Source organism: Neophocaena asiaeorientalis, unplaced genomic scaffold, assembly GCF_003031525.2.
Source record: "Neophocaena asiaeorientalis asiaeorientalis breed wild unplaced genomic scaffold, Neophocaena_asiaeorientalis_V1.1 scaffold136, whole genome shotgun sequence".
NCBI classification, from domain to species: domain Eukaryota; kingdom Metazoa; phylum Chordata; class Mammalia; order Artiodactyla; family Phocoenidae; genus Neophocaena; species Neophocaena asiaeorientalis.
Window position 1 is genome coordinate 3137534 of NW_020185333.1, and position 22915 is coordinate 3160448.

General features: G+C 39.3%; 1 protein-coding gene across 12 annotated transcripts in view; it reads right to left on the reverse strand.

The window, feature by feature from the left end:
* PHLDB2 (pleckstrin homology like domain family B member 2) overlaps positions 1 to 22915 on the reverse strand; it is a 235721-nt gene that overhangs the window by 92154 nt on the left and 120652 nt on the right. For all 12 annotated transcript variants that reach the window (XM_024735332.1, XM_024735343.1, XM_024735342.1 and 9 more), the window contains exon 2: positions 5882 to 7230. In XM_024735332.1, the coding sequence (XP_024591100.1) occupies positions 5882 to 7216 (1335 nt within the window). In that variant the 5' untranslated portion in view covers positions 7217 to 7230. The remainder of the gene's footprint in view (positions 1 to 5881; positions 7231 to 22915) is intronic.

The window sequence follows — 22915 nt, forward strand, 5'->3', positions numbered from 1 at the left end:
TAAATAAAATAATTAGTTAAAAAAACACAACTTTCCAAAACCTATGGGACACAGAAAAAGTGGTTGTAAGAGGGAAGTTTATAGCAATACAGGACTATCTCAAGAAATAAGAAAAATCTCAAATAAACAACTTAAATTGCCATCTAAAGGAATGAAAAAAGGAATAGAGAGCACAGAAACAAACCCATATACTTATGGTCAATTACTCTGTGACAAAGGAGGCAAGAATATACAATGGAAAAAAGACAGTCTCTTCAACAAGTGGTGCTGGGTAAACTGGACAACTACATGTGAAAGAATGAAATTAGAACATTCTCTAACACCATATACAAAAATAAACTCAAAATGGATTAAAGACTTAAATGTAAAACCAGAAACCATAAAACTCCTAGAAGAAAACATAGGCAGAACACTCTTTGACATAAGTTGTAGCAGTATTTTTTTGGATCTTTCTCCTCAGGCAAAGGAAACAAAAGCAAAAATAAACAAGTGGGACCTAATTAAACTTCACAGCTTTTGCAAAGCAAAGGAAACCACCAATAAAACAAAAAGACAGCCTACTGGATGGGAGAATATTTGCAAATGATATATTCAATAAGGGGTTAATATCGAAAATATATAAACAGCTCATACAACTCAATTTAAAAATAGGCGGAAGACCTGAAAAGACATTTTTCCAAAGAAGACATACAGATGGTAAACAGACACATGAAAAGATGCTCAACATTGCTAATCATCAGAAAAATGCAAACCATAACCATAGTGAGATATCCCCTCATGCCTGTCGAAATGGCTATCATCAAAAAGACCACAAATAACAAATGCTGGTGAGGATGTGGAGAAAAGGGAACCCTAGTAAACTGTTGGTGGGAATGTAAACTGGCAGAGCCACTATGGAAAACAGTATGGAGATGCTTCAAAATACTAAAAATAGAACTACCATATGATCCAGCAATTCTACTTCTGGGTACATACCCAAAGAAAAGAGAAATCAGTAATTTGAGAAGACATATGCACCCCAATGTTCATAGCAGCATTACTTACAATAGCCAAGATATGGAAGCAACCTAAGAGTTCATCAACAGATGGATAAAGAAGATGTGGTATATACAGACAATGGAATATTACTCAGCCATAAAAAATAATGAAGTTTTCCCATTTGCAACAACATGGATGGACCTGGAGGATATTATGCTTAATGAAATAAGTCAGCCAGAGAAAGACAAATACTGTATGTTAGCACTTACATGCAGAATCTAAACAATAAAACAAATGAATAAACATAACAAAACAGAAAGAGACTCACAGATATAGAGAACAAACTGGTGATAACATGTGGGGAGAGGGACGGAGAGGCAATAGAAGGGTAGGGAATTAAGAGGTACAAACTACTATATATAAAATAAGTAAACTATAAGGATATATGGTACAGTATAGGGAATACAGCCAATATCTTTTTTTTTTTTTTTTTTTTTGCGGTACGCAGGCCTCTCACTATTGTGGCCTCTCCCATTGTGGAGCACAGGCTCCAGGCGCGCAGGCTCAGCGGCCATGGCTCACGGGCCCAGCTGCTCCACAGCATGTGGGGTCTTCCCAGACTGAGGCACGAACCCGTGTCCCCTGCATCGGCAGGTGGACTCTCAACCACTGTACCACCAGGGAAGCCCCCAGCCAATATCTTATACTAACTTTAGGTAGAGTATAATCTATAAAAATGTTGAATCACCATGTTGTACACCTGAAAGTTATACAATACTGTAAATCAACTGTACTTTAATAAAATAAAGTTACATTAAAAATTTTAGATTTGCAGAAAGGGAGCTTATTTGACTTACTTTATAATATCTGCAAATAGTTAATTCTGTAAAGATGTAATAAAATGTTAAAACTTTGGCAAAGTTTGAACAACATTGATGAGTTTATTTATGAAGTAATTTTTTATGAGAAGTATCCTATTAATGTAAAACTAAAATGCAATTATCTCTTATTGAAATTACTTACTTCTCTTGGAGAAATCAGCCTATGCTTACAAAAGATAGCAAAAGTTTATTTATTTGTTTTGTAATCTGCCTAGAGAGAAGAGTTTCAGTATTTCACAAGAGTAATCTTTTGTGCCTTGTCCTAACTGGGATATATACTTGCATATTTAAAATGACCAAAAACAGTTCCTCATCTGATTATTTTAAGATTTATTGTTTATAATAAATAACTTATTCTTACTTTATTAGGTAACCAAACTGCGAACATTCATTTTTCTCAGGCATCCACAACGCTATATTATTCAAATAACATAATCTCTGATTAATATTTGATTTCGCCTTCCCAAGATTAGACCTTAAATTCAGGAAAACAATTTTTTTCCAAGATACCTTCTACATTTGAACTGTCTTTAAGTTTTCCCAGAGGACTATTGGGCAATGACAAAGAATTTTTTTCTTAACCTTACAAAAAGAAGAATGCTAGAAATAATTAGGTTTATTTGTTAAGCCCCTTCTTGATAAATAGCTCAACACTATCAAGAAATGCATAGGAAGATTTGTCAAATCCAATGAGAAGCTCAGCCTTCCCTAGGCTAATTTTGTACAGGCAAAATATTATAACATAAAGTTCAGTGATTGCATACTTTACAGAAAGGCCCTGGATATATGTCAACGTCCTCACTCTCTGTAATACGTTCTCACCCTCAGAGGAAACACTGATTAAATAAGACCAACATGGGCTTCCCTGGTGGTTCAGTGGTTAAGAATCCACCTGCCAATGCAAGGGACATGGGTTTGAGCCCTGGTCCGGGAAGATCCCACATACCATGGAGCAACTAAGCCCATGTGCCACATCTACTGAGCCTGTGCTCTAGAGCTCACAAGCCACAACTACTCAGCCTGCATGCCACAACTACTGAAGCCTGCGTGCCTAGAGCCCGTGCTCCACAGCAAGAGAAGCCACCGCAATGAGAAGCCCGTGCACTGCAATGAAGAGTAGCCCCCTCTCGCCACAACTAGAGAAAGCCCGCGCAGAGCAACGAAGACCCAACGCAGCCAAAAATAAATAAATAAAATAAATAAATTTATTAAAAAAAATAAGATCAATATCTTATTGCCTAATAGAAGATTTAAATTCTCTTTCTCGTTGAAACTGTTTGTTAAATTAACCGTAGATTAACCATAGCCACTTACTTTTACCCTCACCCAGTAGTCCACGATTTCCTCTCATGCTTTCCTAAAGACTCTGCTTAAGTTATAGGTGAGGATGTGCCTTTAACAAAGAAAGACAGTCTCAGAGCCTCGTGGACAGAACTTTACCAGATACTCTTCACTCTTGATATGCAAAGAATGGACTTAGGGTCAGAGGCTGACAGAAGAGCTGACATTACATAGACAAGTATGAGATAGTACTAGAGGCTAAATCAGATTTTCAGGACTTCTTTTAGTTCAGAAATAGATAACTTCATAAAATCAAATTAATGACCCAAGGTTAGAGGAATAAGAATTAATTACATAGAACAGATTGAACTGAAACTGGAAATCTAATTTATGAATGTGGACATGTATTTTGGAAAATTACTGGCATTATCTTAATGTTCTATCTTCTGATGGGGAAAACCCTTTTAGCATTCATGCTGATCTATATCTAACCATCAATTTAGTTGACTCCGATGTTGCAAACTAAATGAAACATTCTTTTAATGTTAGTTTGTTCTCCTTGGTCCTTCAGATTCAGGAAGAAACATTTTTTTCTGAGACTTTTTAATGGCAATAATATTATTTGCATGGGCTCAATAAGAATCTGTCCTCCCTTTTACTGGAATATAATCAGACAAATAGACAATACAACAGAGGCCAAATGTAGAGTGTCTTACTTAAAAATTAGCCTCACTTCATCAGATATGACAAGCCCCTTATTAAGGAGAAAGGGTTATAACTTCATATCTGAAGTTAATACCCAAAGCTTCTCCCAAGAAGTTGAACTAGGACCTGTCTGTGGCTTACAGGGCACCAAGCTTATAGGCAGTAAAAAGGTCACTTGCTGGATAGCCAGGAACCTTAGCAGATTTGGGAAAACTAGAGGAAAGAAAAATTCACCAACTCTTATAAGTGCTAAAGATGAAACCAGTTTGGGACTTCCCTGGTGGCGCAGTGGTTAAGAATCCTCCTGCCAATGCAGGGGACACGGGTTCAAGCCCTGGTCCAGGAAGATCCCACATGCCGCAGAGCAACTAAGCCTGTGCGCCACAACTACTGAGCCTGCGCTCTAGAGGCTGCAAGCCACAACTACCGAGCCCACGTGCTGGCCTAGAGCCCATGCTCAGCAACAAGAGAAGCCACCACAATGAGAAGCTTGCGCACCACAACAAAGAGTAGCCCCCGCTCGCCGCAACTAGAGAAAGCCCGCGTGCAGCAAGAAAGACGCAACACAGCCAAAAATAAAAATAAATAAATAAATAAGAGTTTGGTTTCCTACCCTTAGAACAGAAGAGTAAATAAAAGCATTTAAGGAAGACCTCTGGAGTGGAAGCCATTGAAATGCTCTCCTAGGTAACTTAATAAATCATAGAAGTTGATTCTCTGGCTTTATCAATGACAGTTGTTCAGCACAGTATAGCACTAGATTTGCTATCTGTATACAGGAAGGCTTTTACATGCTAATTAAAAGTTTTTCTAGCTTATGTCAATGAATCAGGCCCAAATACAATGCCTTTTGTGATCATGAAAAATCTTTGGAGATTATTTATGATAACAAAGGAACTGCCATACTGGAGCACCATCTAACATCCACCCACAGAATACCAAATTCTCTAGGGGTATACACATTTGTTTTCATTCACTATTAGTGATTAGGATATTTGGAAACTCTGTAAGGATAGACATTAACTTATCAAAAACTGTGAGTGATTGGAATAATTATTTTTCTAAAATTTCAAGCAAATTCTGTCCTGTATAGATGCAAAAGTTTCTGTTCATTATAATCCAGAAGTTATAATTTTATTGTCCTGTAGGGCATTAACTAGTTTTGTATGTGATTCAGAAATCTTATTCCAGCATACTTTCTTTTAGTAACTAAAATACTTTTGATACTCCTACACTTCTGTAAATCAGCTTTACCATCCTGCAGCTTCCCACATTAAGGAAATCATTAATCATTAATGAATCAAAATAATCTTACAGGTATTCACCCTAAAAAATTATGCTTAAAAGAAAATAGAAAAATGCAGCAGTTTGTTCTTACTCATTAGTGGGACTCTCCTGTTTCCTCTTTTCTTATTATTTTCAATATTTTTTACAGTAATCATAAATCCATAGAAAAAGACAACTCAGTAACTTTTTTTTTTTTGAGTCACTGTATGTATTAAGATATGGCTGAAGGGAGTATGGTGTGTGTGTGTGTCTATATACAGTGCAGAAAAAAGGTTGAGCACCACTGGGGCAACCTTTCAACTTTACAGACAACTTGCTATACAGAGAAACTTACTGCCTAATTTCCAATGAGTTGTCATTTCACTGATTATTACCATCATAGCATATACATGCAAATTTGATGACATAAATAATACAAATCAGTGTTTCCTCATAGTCTTAAGAGAGAAGTTTGTAAGACTTTTAAAGTAATTCAGTAAAATTCACAGCTATCTTTGTTAGATTTATCAAGAATTTATACTTGTGAGACCTCTGCAGAGCAACTTAATATAACATTAGGCACACGTAGGCCTTCAAACTATCTGTTTGTGACTAATAATAGTGATCTGGGAAGAGGAAGGTTAGCAGGAGGAAATCTAGGAAGGGACCAGTGGCTGGTGCACATGGAAATTCTACGCATATATCCTTGGGGTTTGTCTCCAAGAAGTTATTCAATGAAACAGTGAGGTCAAGTCAGATGAGAAGATTACCAATCGCTCCATCTCCTGCTCCCTGAGTCTCTCCTCCCTCTGCCGCCGGTGATAATCCATCAGGTCGTCCCGTCCTGAAATGGAGCTAATGCTGCTTTTCCGTTCCCGAAGGACAGGCTGGGGGGTTCCTGAGGCCTGTCTGAGGCTGTCCGGATCGGCATCATCAAACTCAACAGACCCACACGAGTAGTTCCTCCTGGCCACAAACGCTCTGTCAAGCTCTCCGGGAGGGAATGAATGACCTGGGCTGGTCCCCAAGTAGGAAGCCCTATCAAGGTCATCAGAGGTACAGGAGGAGGTGGAGGCCAGAAGCATCTTCCGAGCCACTCGAGGACTGGCAGGGACGCTGAGGGTGGAACTCACATAAGGATTGCCCTCAGAGGCAGAGGTTTTATAGGGTAAAGCTCCTGAGCTCAAAGAAGAAAAATTCAGGTAATTGTCATTGTCTGTGATGCTATGAGGTAGATCCTTTTCCCCCAGTTTCGTTCGTTTGTAATTGCCCAGAGAGCTTCTTGGAGGCAAACTGAGAGGTGCCAGCTGATTCTCTGTGGCTCTGTGCAGCCTGGGGAGAGATCGGCTGTAGGCGCCCATGTGACTGAGGCTGCTGCTCGAGTACTTCCTAGTTCTTAAACTGATGTTTTCAGATGCCAGATCCTTGTGTCTGGTCACCTTGGGCTGAAGTGTCAGGTTGTCCTGGATGCTTATTTTCCTGGCTTGCTTTGGGCTTGAAGGCATGTTGGCTGCCCCTGACCTACCGATGGACAAGGAGCCAGTATCACCCAGGGAACTTCCATTCCACATGGTCAAGAGTGAGCCAGATGCTTTTCGGCCTTCCAGCCCTCCGAGAAAGTAGACATTGTCATGGGATTTATTCCTTGAGCTGTATTTGGAATAGGGAGGCTTCTCTGAAAGCCTCAAGGACCTTTCAGTGTCCCGGCCTGTAAAATGATCAAAGTCTGTTCTCCCAAGTGGATATCCACTAAGAGAGGGTGAAGTGCTGCGTAAAGGGGTGGGAGGTTTCACGGAAATATTTTTGTCATTTCCATCGCAAGAGAACTGCTTGGTTCCCTGGATTTTGGCCAAGGAGGGGCTACTTCTGACACTGGTTCCCAAAGGAGAAGGGCTTCTTTTAGCAGGCACAGGTTGTGAGAGGGTTAAATAGGAACCAGAATAGTCTCCATTGGTTTTAAATCTCAGACTGGAAGAATATTTCTTCGGGCTCAGGCTCTCCATCATGTTTTGGGAATCGTTTTCGAGGGAATTCGCCACAAAGCCCACCTCTAAGCTACCATTCTGTAAATCCAGCTGCTTTTGCATGTGGCTCTGCTCTGCCATAATCTTGTTGGAATCTGTAAAGGAAAAAAAAAAAGAAATAGCTTTACTTAACAAAGAAGATTTAAAAAGACGAACCACATTTTTCATCCTACAATAGGTTTGCAGTCCAATCTGTTGTAATTAAAAAACACAAATGCTGTTTTAGTAATAAACCTAGAAAAGCTGTCCTGCAAAATGAAGATGAATAAAGACCACTGATCTGGGATGTTTCTTGTACAAAAGAAAAATAACTCAAGAGGACGTCAATGAAATTTGAGAGGAACAAATCCCTAACCAAGTACAAGTGCAAGATGAGGTTGGTACCTAAAAAAGACAATGTCCCTTTAGTTTTCTAGCCCCTGGAGGACCACCTGCTTCCTGAGTACCTAGCAAAATCCAAAGGGATGCTGCAATGGGCCTTCCTTTAGATGTCTCTGCAAGAATCATTAACCGCTCAGAAGTTAAGTCCTGAGGAAACTAAATTCACATTCTGGCAGAGAAAGAAAATGTTGTGTTAGACGCTGATCAATAACATGAGGGTTAGAAGATGATTCTTTAAAGGGGGGCTATGAGAGTTACCTTCTCAACAAAAAGACTTAATAAAGCTCCCGCATCCACCAGAGAAAGGTAGGTAATAGTAGAGGAAGGAGTGTTCCCCATATTCCTGACATATCAGGGTCAGGGTGGAGTATTTAAAAACCTGAAACTGACGCATCCTTCAAGCTCCCAGGCATCCCAGAGGCACCATGATCATCCTTGATCTAACTCTCTCCTCTCATGGAAACACCTTTCTCCTTTTGCACCCATCCGAACCCACCCATTCTTCCAGGATCAGATTAGGATTCTATTTTCCACGATGAAAAGAAAAATTTTTTTAATGGATGTACCCATAAGAATATGTTTTGGACCCTAGTTTGAACAATATTAACTTAAGAAACTACAGTTTTAGTCTATGAAAATGTCTTTTTAATCACAAATTATCACTGTAAATGTGAAGCCTTATATTTCAAATGGATAAAAATATTTTCTTTAGGTTATCATCAAAGTGAAAACACAATTTAAACATAAATTTGAACTCAGGTACTGCTAAGACAGTCCTCCAACTCCTTAGGCACCTCCAACACTGGTTACTGCATCTCTGCACTATATATAAACAGTATTACTTATGGTTAGTAATCATAACGTGTGACCAAGACACAAGTTTAAGGCAGAGGGTTTTCTAGTATTTCTATCATACTCCAGCCCCTCCTGACTCCCATCGCCCCACAGGTGAGACACTCAATGAACGCAAGTTTTCAGTGTCCATCACAGCCTTCCCCACTCCCTCCCAGCCACAGATGGAGGACCTTCACCTTGCTTGGTCACCCTCAGAGATTTCCTGGGCAAATGCAGGCAGCCCAATAAGGAACTGCTTCTTACCCAGAGAGTGGGGCAAAGAAACAGTTTGGCTGCTTAAATCCTAGAGATGGGCTGAGTCCTCATACTCCTCAAAGCTGCAGCTTCCCACAGGAAGCTCTGCCTTGGGTACCTTATCCTCCAACCCAAAGCCCTACCCTGATGGATAAAAGCATGATTGTCTTTTGAAGTGGACCTCAAAAATTTTTTTGAGATTCTCCTTTAGAATTGCCTCCCAGCTGGGATCTGGCCCTGCCATCTGGCTCTTGCCAGGTCTTTCATTCCTGGGGAATGCATCCAAGACAAATGTCCCTCTCAGCAATTGTCTGCCACTACCAATTCTGACCTCGAAAGCAACACCAGTCTGGTTTGAGCTATATCTCACCATGCCCCCTTGGAAGACTGAAACCACGATGACCTCTAGTCTTGGTTCCTTCTATTCCCGACTAACTTTATCACATGTTGGTTTGCTATGTTGAAATTCCAGCAAACCTTGGTCAATTCCCTCAAGTTAAATATTTTTGAATTGAGGAGACAAGGAAGTAGGTGGATCCTGAGAACATTACCATGTTATTTATTAAAGGGGAAAAAACACCTTAATTGCCCCCGAAATAAGGGAGAAAATCAAAAGCTATAGCATATCATATGAGTGAATATTAAGCCATTTAAAATCTTATTTCAAGGTATGTTTATAGCATTAAAAATACATTAATATAATGTTAAGTAAATTTTAAAAACCACACATACAATGAGTGCAGTCTTATATATACATCCACATATACACATGGATTACACATAGATGTTCAAGCGAAAATCTGGGGAATCATCACTGATCCCCTCTATCACTATATCCTCTACCATCTCTACCACTTCTCTATTCCCTCCTTCCTCATTTTATCCATCAACAAATCCTATCAATATTGTCCTTAATCCATAGTCTCAATCTGATCATTTCTGGATATTTCTACTGTTACCCCCCATTACAAGCCAACATCTTCTCTTCACTTGTCCATATGCGTATTCTATAACAAGAACAATGGAATAAAAGAAATCACACCAGTGATTTTTAATTCACCTTTCTCAAACTAGTTTGTATTTTCCACATTTTATACAATGTGTTTGGGTTACCTTAACAATGAAGAAAAAAAATTAGTGTAAAATATTAGCATACAATCTGCAGCAATACTTCATTTCTAAGTTGATTAGACTCTCATTTTCCTAAGCTCTTGCCCAATTTTTGATCCAGATATTAACTCTTCCGAAAAAGGTTACTTTAAAGAACTTCTTCATCAGACTAAATACGTAAATATTTGAAGACTTCAACATTTTTTCCAAATCTTCTAAATGACTCAGGCAAAAATGACAATTATGCAAATTTACCCATTCCATACTTCATGCATCTGAAAAAACTGCAAAATCAAACATAACACCTTCCCTAATATGAATAAAGTGAACAGAGTGGTTACAAAAAAAGTCTCCAGGGCTTCCCTGGTGGCGCAGTGATTGAGAGTCCGCCTGCCGATGCAGGGGACACGGGTTCGTGCCCCGGTCCGGGAAGATCCCACGTGCCGTGGAGCGGCTGGGCCCGTGAGCCATGGCCGCTGAGCCTGCGCGTCCGGAGCCTGTGCTCCGCAACGGGAGAGGCCACAACAGTGAGAGGCCTGCGTACCGCAAAAAAAAAAAAAAAGTCTCCAGATGTTTGCTGATTATGGCTTAGATAATATATTTAGTATGCTCATTTTTAATGTAGTTATTAGATTATTTCATTACTTGGAGTGATTCTGCTTATTGTATAGAAAAAAATTAAAATCCTAACAGGTAGTTTCAGGTTCCTCATTCACTGACTAGGTATTAAGTGCCTACCACATATCAGACTTTGGCTTAACAGGCACTCGTGTTGCTCACTATTATTCCCGTTCTCTCTTTTCAGAAATAAAGCAGTGCTATTCTTCCTCATTCCCATGACATTAGGTGTGGCTATGTCCCTTGCTTTGATCAATGAAACAGGAGAGAAAGTGACATGTCAGTTCCAAGCTGAAACACCAAGAGCTGGAGCATGATTCACCGTCTCCATCCCCTGCTAAGATGACTCACTTGTATCCAAGTCTGTAGAGGCTTCCTTAGCCTACCTCCCTCAGTGAGGGCAATAGAGAGCAGGGTCTCTGCCAATCCAAGATCGTCTTAAGCCACTGAGATTCGGGAGTTGTGTGTTACTATGGAGGTGTTAATCTTCATTAAGTGCCTACTATAAACCAGGCTTTAAGCTAGGCCCTGGAAAATATGTGGTCAAAGATACCATTTCCTGCCTTCACATAGCTCACAGTCCAAAGGGGAAAACACACATACGAATAAATGCTATATGGTGTGATGCATGCCTTGTTAGAGGATTGATTGACAGATCGGTAAAGGAGCATGGAGAGGGGCTAACCCAGTGAGACTGGTAGTCTGGGGAAGTTATCATAGAAAGAAATGACAATGGAGTTAAGTCCTATTGAGGAAAGGGAATCTGATGGGTATTATCCAATGGTAGCATAAAGCCACCTCCACACCTAAAATTTTGTGGTTTTAAAAATATAAACAAAATCTCAAGCCCATCTAAGGTCAGACTACTGGTACATCCAGCAAACATCCTGTCTCTGACAGAATTAATAACAAAAATTGTGTAGGAAAAAAGCAACAGTTATTTTCTATATTTAATAACTATGTATTTCTCTCTCATAGTTCTCTAAATCCTTTCCCATCTCCACCACCATGTAAGATATGATCTCTGGGGTCCAAGTCTATGCCTATCTTAAGTGTGGTTTAAATTGGACAGCAATCCTCCAACCATTTAGGATATTTTAGATAAGGATACAAAGGGAAATCCATAAGTGAGATGTTAGAATAACAAGAAAAAAATTAAAGCCAGTTAGTGGGGAAGACTTTGGTTATAAAGTAGTGCATACAAAATAGGAAACAGAGCTAAGATAGTGCAGAGTTAGCCATCCAGAAAGCAAGGCAGAGCAGATGCTGTTTAATGGAAGTCAGAAGCTAAGCACTGAGCCCAAACTCTGCACTTTCAATATTTGCTCTAACGGCGCAGAATTGAGGGTTTATGTCAAAAAGGATACTTAAAAGTTTAATTTTTGACTCAGCAGCATAGGACATTAATGTCATTTCAGATGATAAAATGTATTAATGTATTTCAACCGGTTTGCAGTTGCAAATGCTACTTAATCACCCAAACAAAATATTACCAAATATCATTCCCTCTTCCAACAAAACTACATAGTATCAAACTACTAAAGGGTATTCTTACTACCCTACAGGGTGGCAACACTTGGCCCCTCTCTCCTCCTCACATACACTTTTTTTTTTAATCAAAAAATTTAATTATTGGGAATTCCCTGGGGAGTCCAGTAGTTAGGACTCCGTGCTTCCACTACAGGGGGCACAGGTTCGATCCCTGGTCAGGTAACTAAGATTCCTCATACCTCGCAGCTCAGCCAAAACTCGCCACCACCAAAAAATGTAATTATTGACGCAGTTTAGTTGGCCAAACAAAATACAACACCAAAATATTCCACAGTAGTACTAGCTGAAAGATCAGCTTTATAGTCTCTAGGGAAGAGACAAGCAAGACATTTGCAAATAATAAACCACATCTGAGAAACAGCCATGCAACATTTCTCCACCACACATATTGCAGAAGAAAGCTACAGATGATCTGGAGGGAAGAACATTCCAGAGAATATTTTAAGATATTCATGTCTGATATCCTGGTTTTTCAGTTCAACCTTATTGGGTCTGTTAAGGATGTGTAAAAAGTTGTACACTTAAAGATTTATCATCAAGTATAAACATGTAATTCACTCATTTTCCTGAAGCTGAGTTTACCATAGCTGAGTACATATGTATGTATACTTGTGTCAATTTGAGATCTCTTAATCCCATAAATCAATTCAACTCAAAAGGTGGAGAATCACACAGGTGGTCTTTCTGACCCTAGGAGTGACAATAATGGTTCATGATACCTCTCTCTCCTTCCCCAGTTCCAGGGTGTTCTTTTCATTGCGAATGAGATCACACGAGTGGAGGCCTAGAGGTGGGAAAAGCATAGGGAAATGTAGAACAGGAAGCAGTAATGTACTCTGAATGAGGACGAGAGCTAAGGCAAGGAGAGCAGAGGCAGGAGGGCAGAGGATACAATGGGAGAGACTGGGTTTAATTCCCTAACAGTGAGGGAGATAGCAACGCGATGGAGCCCTGCAGACAATGTATTAGAGACTGCAGCTGAGGTTAGGAAAAGAAAGCAGAGGAAGAACTAGGGCTGTGGGAGGTGAAAGGGCACACTGCAAGAGGTGTTGTCAAAGTGACACACAAGAGAGAGGGCGGCCGGAGAGAGGTCTATGTTAACACGTGTAAGAAAGGTGAGGAATTCTCCGAGGTTTCTAGCCTGGCTTCTTGATCTCCGCTGGTGTATTTCTTTTTGCTTTCCTGTACATTTTATGTAAACAAAAAAGAAGTCTCATGGAAATTATAAAATCACTGCATTATGTTATTGTGGAAGTAAAACAGCCCCAAGGGCACTAATGGCTCCATATACTGCACGCATACGCACAGAAACAGAACCGGTGTGGAGAAGGGAAGAAGGCATCTGGTGCCCATCTGAAAGAAGAGACAACACCGGGTCATCTAAACAGGAAAGAAGTTAATGTGTGTTGAAACATTTGGGCTTACTTTCCAATCCATAAATTTAATCCCTCCAGAGCTCTCTTGTTATTTTATCACCTGAAACGTATATCATCTCATTGTCGATTAGAAAATACCAGGAGTCATTTAGAGATCTCTGGAAGGTACCACGGAAAGTCACGGTACATCCTCCCTTAAGAAGAAAATTATTGGAAAAACTAATCTCAGGGATCATGTTTGAAAGTTTCTTGGTAGATTCTTTCCTCTTTGCCACAATGCTGGTATATGTTTTAAAATATAATTCTCCTGCTCCATTTGTACCAAATAACACCACAGTGAAGCTAATCCCATCCAAACTGTAAGTCACTAATGGTGACTTCAGAGCACTGTGATGGCCAGAGTTGTAGGGATCTTGGTTTCAAGATAATGAATACACACCCAGGGAGCAAAGTTTTAAAAAATGAACAAATTAAAATGAAGTATTTACTGTGTTGTGTTGTGTGTGTTGCATTAGAAGTAGGAGTCTTAAAGTCTGGCCTATATATGTAAATGCAGTTGTCCAGGTAATTTATACCAAGAGTTTGGAGGATTCTTAAATTATACAACACTTTACTTGTCATTTTACATCGCCGTGCACAAACACTTCTCAGGATCACCCAATATAGCAGGAATTAATCAAAGGGGGAGTGCAAGAGCAAGTGAAAGGAAAGTGGAAATCTTTTCATATGGCTGGGGAAAGGGGATGGATGTAGATTACAGAAGCAAATTCAGAAAAAGAATCTTACCAAAGAAATCAGGAGGGTTTAGGTTAAAATTTCCACTTTATGAAAAAGTTTGAGTCTCTGTTGTTCTTATGAGGGGCCTTAGAGCTGAGGTGCTGGCTCTGGGAGCATATTTTGCCACAGACAGTGGTTGATGCCTGGTGTTTCAAACTCTCCCAGCACACTGGTGGTCCACAGGCTGGCCTCTTTCAGCACTGACGTTTACGGTATGGCAATGTTTTAAAGTACCTACTGATGACACGTAATTGAATTCAGACACCAGCTTAGAGCAGTCTGTCAGAAGCAGTGCCATTGGGGAGGTGGAAGGGAGGGGGGGGCGGAATTCTGTGGTGACCAGTGGTGCCTGAGGGAAGAAGCTTTTAGAGGACTGAATAGGAAAAACTAAGAAATCTACTTCAGCCCCAAACTCCAAGCTTAAGAATGGAGAACAATGGACACAAAAACCTCCCTCTTTTCCCACTAATCCCAACATGAAAACATGATGAAGGGGGAGGGGGACTACTTAGAAGCTTCAGGAACAACCACTTCCTCCTCTAGCAATATTCTCATTTCAGACATCGGAAAGCAGCCTGTTTTCCCCACCCTCCGTTACCCAAACACCATCCTCAGTGAAACAAACCCTCAGTCCTCTGGACTCCACCTTTGCAAATATACCCTCCTTTTCCACAAGTATTTCCTTTCATCACTAAATCCTCAGCCTCCTGCTTCTCTACACACAAGCCACACCTCTCCACACAACCCCACACCCACTGGCAAACACCTTCCCAGATCCTCTCTTCTTCAAATATCCCCTCCTACGCACAGGTTTGGTTTTTTTTTTTAATTTATTTATTTTACTTATTTATTTTGACTGCTTTGGTTCTTTGTTGCTGTGCGCGGCTTTCTCTACTTGCGGAGAGGGGGGCAGCTTTTCGTTGTGGTGCGTGGGCTTCTCATTGCGGTGGCTTCTCTTGTTGTGGAGCATGGGCTCTAGGCGCATGGGCTTCAGTAGTTGTGGCACGTGGACTCTAGAGCGCAGGCTCAGTAGTTGTGGCTCACAGGCTTAGTTGCTCCGCGGCATGTGGGATCTTCCCAGACCAGGGCTCAAACCTATGTCCCCTGCATTGGCAGGTGGATTCTTAACCACTGCACCACCAGAGAAGCCCCCATACACAGGTTTTGTAAGCATCCCTAAATCTGGACCTTCCCACTGTCTCAACATCCATCCCCACAGAACTTCATCTCCCATTCATGCAACCTGGCCTCCTAAACTCTGTTCCTTTAAACTCTTCCTCCACACTCAAGATTTTACGTCTCAGCGCAGGGAAGAAAAAAACAAAAACCATAAAACCAAACTTCTGTTAGTGGACACTGAGCCCTTATTGGTTTTTTTGCAAATAAACAGAGCAGCAAATGGATTCTCATTCCTCATTCCTTGCGCCATGTTCTCTGTCATTTAAAGATCAGCCTTTTTGAACAAAATAATTATTATCTGCTAGATACATGTAGATACATTGATAATCTCCAAGGAGGGCATTTTTATCTCTCAAAAGGACCCAAGAATAAGGAGGATGTTTTGTTCTTTCAGACTGAGCCTGTTCAACAGTAAATCTTACTGTATGCAGACAGACACACATTCACAGACACACAGAGACAGACATACACTGCCCACATGCCCATAGCAGTCTAAAAGGCACAAAGACTTTGTGACTCCCAGAGGAGGCTCTTCAGAACCCAGGCAAGTTGAGGCATCCTCAGAATTTGCCAGGTGTTGGGGTGATGCATGGCAGGCTGGAGAGAAAGGGAGGACCACTGGAATGCTGATATGATCTCAGGACACTGATTACACAGTTCCTTTCTTGGTTTTCTTGTTTTCCCTTTTGAATTTTTACTTTATTATGTTCTGAAAACAACTAAAAGAAGAGGTAAGGGAGACCATTAAGGAAAGAACAAAAGTATCAGATGATGCCACAGGGAGGACAGGAGCACAGAAGGGACTGGGGCATGATGGGGAATAGGGGGAGGAAATAGGAGATGGAAGAAGTGATGACAAAAAGTAAAAAAAAAAAAAAAAGTTTCGGCTTCTTCCTATCACAATAAATCAGTCTACCCCATGATACCATTCCTTTCTGTCATCTCCAGCCCACTGAAGTCTAAGCTCTGTCAAAAGAAGTCCAGATGGCATCCAATGGTTCCTAAAGGTAAGCACAATCAATAGCAAAAACCATATTCAAATGAGGATCTTTATCTCCTGTGACAGAGGTTCCTTTTAAATAAGTCTAGATTGTTTTATATGAGGAATTCTTAAGAATCTTACAGGACTCTTGTAAAGAGGGTAAAACATCAATAGGGACGTTTAAACCATTTTGTGCCGGTCCCTTGAATAAGACTTGTCTGCCTGAACTTTAAAATATTCTTTAGACCACCCAAGGAATTTGGCTGCACACTTCCTGTGATAACTCTTTTCAGCCTGTGAGGAAGGCAGGGGAAGAAGGACAGAAAGCAGGAAAAACCTCAAAAAACATTTGGGTCATTCAAATTCCCTTCCTACTTGCCAAACTCCTGACTTTTATCTAAATATTCAAGATGTGACTTTTACCAATTGGACTCACATTTGTGTTTATATCATTATTAAAACAGCTTTTCAATTCTGCAGCCTGTGGAACGAAAACCACACTCACAGAAAGAAAGACAAAATAAAAAGACAGAGGACTATGTACCAGATGAATGAACAAGATAATCCCCCCCACAAAAAAATAAATGAGGTGGAGATAGGCAACCTTCCAGAAAAAGAATTCAGAATAATGATAGTGAAGATGATTCAGGACCTCAGAAAAAGAATGGAGGCAAAGATCAAGAAGATACAAGAAATGTTTAACAAAGACCTAAAAGAATAAAAAACCAAACACCTAGAGGAACAAACAGAGATTAACAATGCAATAACTGAAATGAAAAATAGACTAGAAGGAATCAATAGCAGAATAACTAGGGCAGAAGAATGGATAATTGACTTGGAAGACACAATGGTGGAATTCACAGCTGTGGAACAGAATAAGAAAAAAGAATGAAAAGAAACAGACAGCCTAAGAGACCTCTGGGACAACATTAAATGCAACAACATTCACATTATAGGGGTCCCAGAAGGAGAAGAGAGAGAGAAAGGACCCAAGAAAATATTTGAAGAGATTATGATTGAAAACTTCCCTAACATGGGAAAGGAAATTGCCACCAAAGCCCAAGAAGTGCAGGGAGTCCCAGGCAGGATAAACCCAAGGAAAAACAAACTGAGACACATAGTAATAAATTGGCAAAAATCAAAGACAAAGAAAAATTATTAAAAGCAACAAGGGAAAAACGACAAATAACATACAAGGGAACTCCCACAAGGTTAACAACTGATTTCTCAACAGAACCTCTACAAGCCAGAAGGAAGTGGCATGATATATTTAAAGTGACCAAGGGGAAGAACCTACAAACAAGATTACTCTACCCAGCAAGGATCTCATTCAGACTTGACGGAGAAATCAAAAATTTTACAGACAAGCAAAAGCTAAGAGAATTCAGCACCACCAAACCAGCTCTACAACAAATGCTAAAGGAAATTCTCTAAGTGGGAAACACAAGAGAAGAAAAGGACGTACAAAAACAAACCCCCAAAACTTAAGAAAATGGTAATAGGAACATACATATTGATAATTACCTTAAATGTAAATGGATTACATGCTTCAACCAAAAGACACAGGCTCTCTGAAAGGATATATAAACAAGACCAATCTGTATGCTGTCTAAAAGAAACCCACTTCAGACCTAGGGACACATACAGACTAAAAGTGAGGGGATGGAAAAAGACATTCCGTGCAAATGGAAAATTAAAAAAAGCTGGAGTAGCAATATTCATATCAGATAAAACAGACTTTAAAATAAAGAATGTTACAAGAGACAGGAAGGACATTGCATAATGATCAAGGGATCAATCCAAGAAGAAGATATAACAATTATAAATATTTATGCACCCAACATGGATCACCTCAATACATAAGGCAAATGCTAACAACTATAGAGGAGGAAATCAACAGTAACACAATAACAGTGGGAGACCTTAACACCTCACTAACACCAATGGACAGATCACCCAGACATAAAATGAATAAGGAAACACAAGCTTTAAATGACACAATAGACCAGATAGATTTAATTGATATTTATAGAACATTCCATCCGAAGACAGCAGATTACATTTTCTTCTCAAGTGCACACAGAACATTCTCCAGGATAGATCACATCTTGGGTCACAAATCAAGCCTCAGTAAATTTAAGAAAACTGAAATCATCTCAAGCATCTTTTCCAACCACAACCCTATGAGATTAGAAATCCATTACAGGGAAAAAAATGTAAAAGACACAAACACATGGAGGCTAAACAATACGTTACTAAAGGAACAAGAGATCACTGAAGAAATCAAAGAACAAATCAAAATATACCTAGACACAAATGACAACAAAAACACGATGATCCAAAACCTACGGGATGCAGCAAAAGCAGCTCTAAGAGGGAAGAATATAACAATACAATCCTACCTCAAGAAACAAGAAAAATCTCAAATAAACAATCTAACCTTACACCTAATGCAACCAGAAAAAGAACAAATAAAATCCAAAGCTAGTCGAAGGAAAGAAATCATAAAAATCAGAGCAGAAATAAATGAAATAGAAACAAAGAAAACAATAGCAAAGATCAATAAAACTAAAAGCTGGTTCTTTGAGAAGATAAACAAAATTGATAAACCTTTAGCCAGACTCATCAAGAAAAAGAAGGAGAGGACTCAAGTCAATAAAATTAGAAATGAAAAAGGAGAAGTTACAATGGACACTGAAGAAATACAAAGCATCCTAAGAGACTACTACAAGCAACCTATGCCAATAAAATGGACAACCATGAAGAAATGGGCAAATTCTTAGAAAGGTATAACCTTCCAAGACTGAACCAGGAAGAAACAGAAAATATGAACAGACCAATCACAAGGAATGAAATTGAAACTGTGATTAAAAATCTTCCAACAAACAGAAGTCCAGGACCAGATGGCTTCACAGGTGAATTCTATCAAACATTTAGACAGGAGCTAACACCCATCGTTCCCAAACTCTTCCAAAAAACTGCAGAGGAAGGAACACTTCCAAACTCATTCTATGAGGCCACCATCACCATCACTATCCCCCTGATACTAAAACCAGACAAAGATACTACATAGAAAGACAATTACAGACCAGTATCACTGATGAATATAGATGAAAATATCCTCATCAAAATACTAGCAAAGAGAATCCAACAACACATTAAAAGGATCATACAACATGATTAAGTGGGGTTTATCCCAGGGATACAATGATTTTTCAATATACGCAAATCAATCAATGTGATACACCATATTAACAAATTGAAGAATAAAAACCATATGACCATCTCAATAGATGCAGAAAAACCTTTTGACAAAATTCAACACCCTTTCATGATAAAAACTCTCCAGAAAGTGGGCATAGAGGGAACATACCTCAACATAATAAAGACCATATATGAAAAACCCACAGCAAACATCATTCTCAATGGTGAAAAACTGAAAGCATTTCCTCTAAGATCAGGAATAAGACAAGGATGTCTACTCTTGCCACTATTATTCAACACAGTTTTGGAAGTCCTAGCCACAGCAATCAGAGAAGAAAAAGAAATAACAGGAATCCAAACTGGAAAAGAATAAGTAAAACTGCCACTGTTTGCAGTTGACATGATACTATACATAGATCATGCTAAAGATGTCGCCAGAAAACTACTAGAGCTAATCAATGAATTGAGTAAAGTTGCAGGATACAAAATTAATGCACAGAAATCTCTTGCATTCCTATACACTAATGATGAAAAATCTGCAAGGGAAATTAAGGAAACACTCCCATTTACCATTGCAGGAAAAAGAATAAAAAACCTAGAAATAAACCTACTTAAGGAGGTAAACTACCTGTACTCAGAAAACTATAAGACACTGATGAAAGAAATCAAAGATGACACAAACAGATGGAGAGATATACCATGTACTTGGATGGGAAGAATCAATACTGTGAAAATGACTATACTACCCAAAGCAATCTACAGATTCAATGCAATCCCTATCAAATTACCAATGTCATTCTTTACAGAACTAGATCAAAAAACTGCATAATTTGTATGGAGATAAAAATGACCCTGAATAGCCAAAGCAATCTTGAGGGAAAAAAATGGAGCTGGAGGAATCAGACACCCTGACTTGAGACTATACTGCTAAGCTACAGTAATCAAGACAGTAAGGTACTGGCACAAAAACAGAAATATAGATCAATGGAACAGGATAGAAAGTCCAGATTTAAACCCAGACACCTATGATCAACTAATCTATGACAAAGGAGGAAGGATATACAATGGAGAAAAGTCTGTCTCTTCAACAAGTGGTGCTGGGAAAACTGGACAGCTACATGTAAAAGAATGAAATTAGAACACTCCCTAACACCATACACAAAAATAAGCTCAAGATGGATTAAAGACCTAAATGTAAGACCAGACACTATAAAACTCTTAGAGGAAAACATAGGAAGAACACTCTTTGACATAAATCACAGCAAGATCTTTTGTGACCCACCTCCCAGAGTAATGGAAATAAAAACAAATGGAACCTAATGAAACTTAAAAGCTTTTGCATAGCAAAGGAAACTATAAACAAGATGAAAAGACAACCCTCAGAATGGGAGAAAATATTTGCAAATGAATCAATGGACAAAGGATTAATCTCCAAAATATATAAACAGCTCATGCAGCTCAATATTAAAAAAACAAACAACCTAATCAAAAAATGGGCAGAAGACCTAAACAGACATTTCTCCAAAGAAGATATACAGATTGTCAACAAACACATGAAAGAATGCTCAACATCACTAATCATTAGAGAAATGCAAATCAAAACTACAATGAGGTATCACCTCACACTGGTTAGAATGGGCACCATGAGAAAATCTACAAACAACAAATGCTGGGGAGGGTGTGGAGAAAAGGGAACCCTCTTGTACTGTTGGTGGGAATGTAAATTGATACTGCCACTATGGAGAACAGTATGGAGGTTCCTTAAAAAACTAAAAATAGAATTACCATATGATCCAGCAATTCCACTACTGGGCATATACCCAGAGAAAACCATAATTCAAAAAGACACTTGCATCCCCATGTTCATTGCAGCACTATGTACAATAGCCGGGTCATGGAAGCAACCTAAATGTCCATTGACAGACAAATGGATAAAGAAGACATGGTACATATATACAATGGAATATTACTCAGCCATAAAAAGGAACGAAACTGAGTTATTTGTAGCAAGGTGGATGGACCTAGAGTCTGTCATACAGATTGAAGTAAGTCAGAAAGAGAAAAACAAATACTGTATGCTAACACATATACATGGAATTAAAAAAAAATGGTTGTGATGAACCTAGGAGCAGGACAGGAATAAAGACGCAGACATAGAGAATGGACTTGAGGACACGGGGAGGGGGAAGGGTAAGCTGGGACGAAGTGAGAGAGTGGCATGGACATATATACACTACCAAATGTAAAATAGATAGCTAGTGGGAAGCAGCTGCATAGCACAGGGAGATCAGCTCGGTGCTTTGTGACTACCTAGAGGGGTGGCATAGGGAGGCTGGGAGGGAGAGGCAAGAGGGAGAGGATATGGGGATATATGTATACATATAGCTGATTCACTTTGTTGTACAGCAAAAACTAACACAACATTATAAAGCAATTATACTCCAATAAAGATGTTTTTAAAAAAAAGGAAAAAAGACACATGCACCCCAATGTTCATTGCAGCAACAGCCAGGTCATGGAAGCAACCTAAATGCCCATCGACAGACAAATCGATGAAGATGTGGTACATATATACAATGGAATATTACTCAACCATAAAAAGAATGAAATTGGGTCATTTGTAGAGATGTGGATGGACAAGGAAAGTTCTCAAATTAAAAGCATGCTGTCTCCGGACTTTCCTGGTAGTGCAGTGGTTAAGAATCCGCCTGCCAGTGCAAGGGACACGGGTTCAAGCCCTGGTCCAGGAAGATCCCACATGCCGCGGAGCAACTAAGCCCCTGTGCCACAACTACTGAGCCTGCGTGCCACAACTACTGAAGCCTGTGTGCCTAGAGCCCGTGCTCCGTGACAAGAGAAGCCACCACAGTGAGAAGCCCACGCGCCGCAACCAAGAGTAGCCCCCACTCGCTACAACTAGAGAAAGCCCGTGTGCAGCAACGAAGACCCAACACAGCCAAAAATAAATAAATAAATACATTTATTAAAAAAAAACAACAAAACATGGTGTCTCCGATTACAGAAAATACAAAGAACAGAGGAATACATTAAACAACACTATGGAGAAAGTATCACTTAAATCTAAAACATGTGGAAGTCTACAGAAAAATAACAAATGTCTTCAACCAGCAAATGGCAAGGAAAAAAATAAGAGAGGGAACAGTTCTAGATTTAAAAAGAACCAGGAGATACACCAATTAACAATTAAATGCAATATGTAGACCTTGTTTGGATTCTGTTTTGAACAATCCAACTATTAAACAAAAATTTTATGTGACAATCAGAGAATCTGAACACTGACTGGAAAAAAGATATTTTAATTACTCCCATTTTTGTTTTTAGGTGTGATAATGATTTGCTGTATTTTTTAAAAATCCTAAGCTCTTAGATTTATATTTTAAATTTTTTATGAATAAAATACTACAGTATTTGGAATCTGCTTTATAACAATCTATGTTTGGGGGGAAGTAAGGTCTACAGATGAAACAATATCAGCATATGTAGGTAACTGTT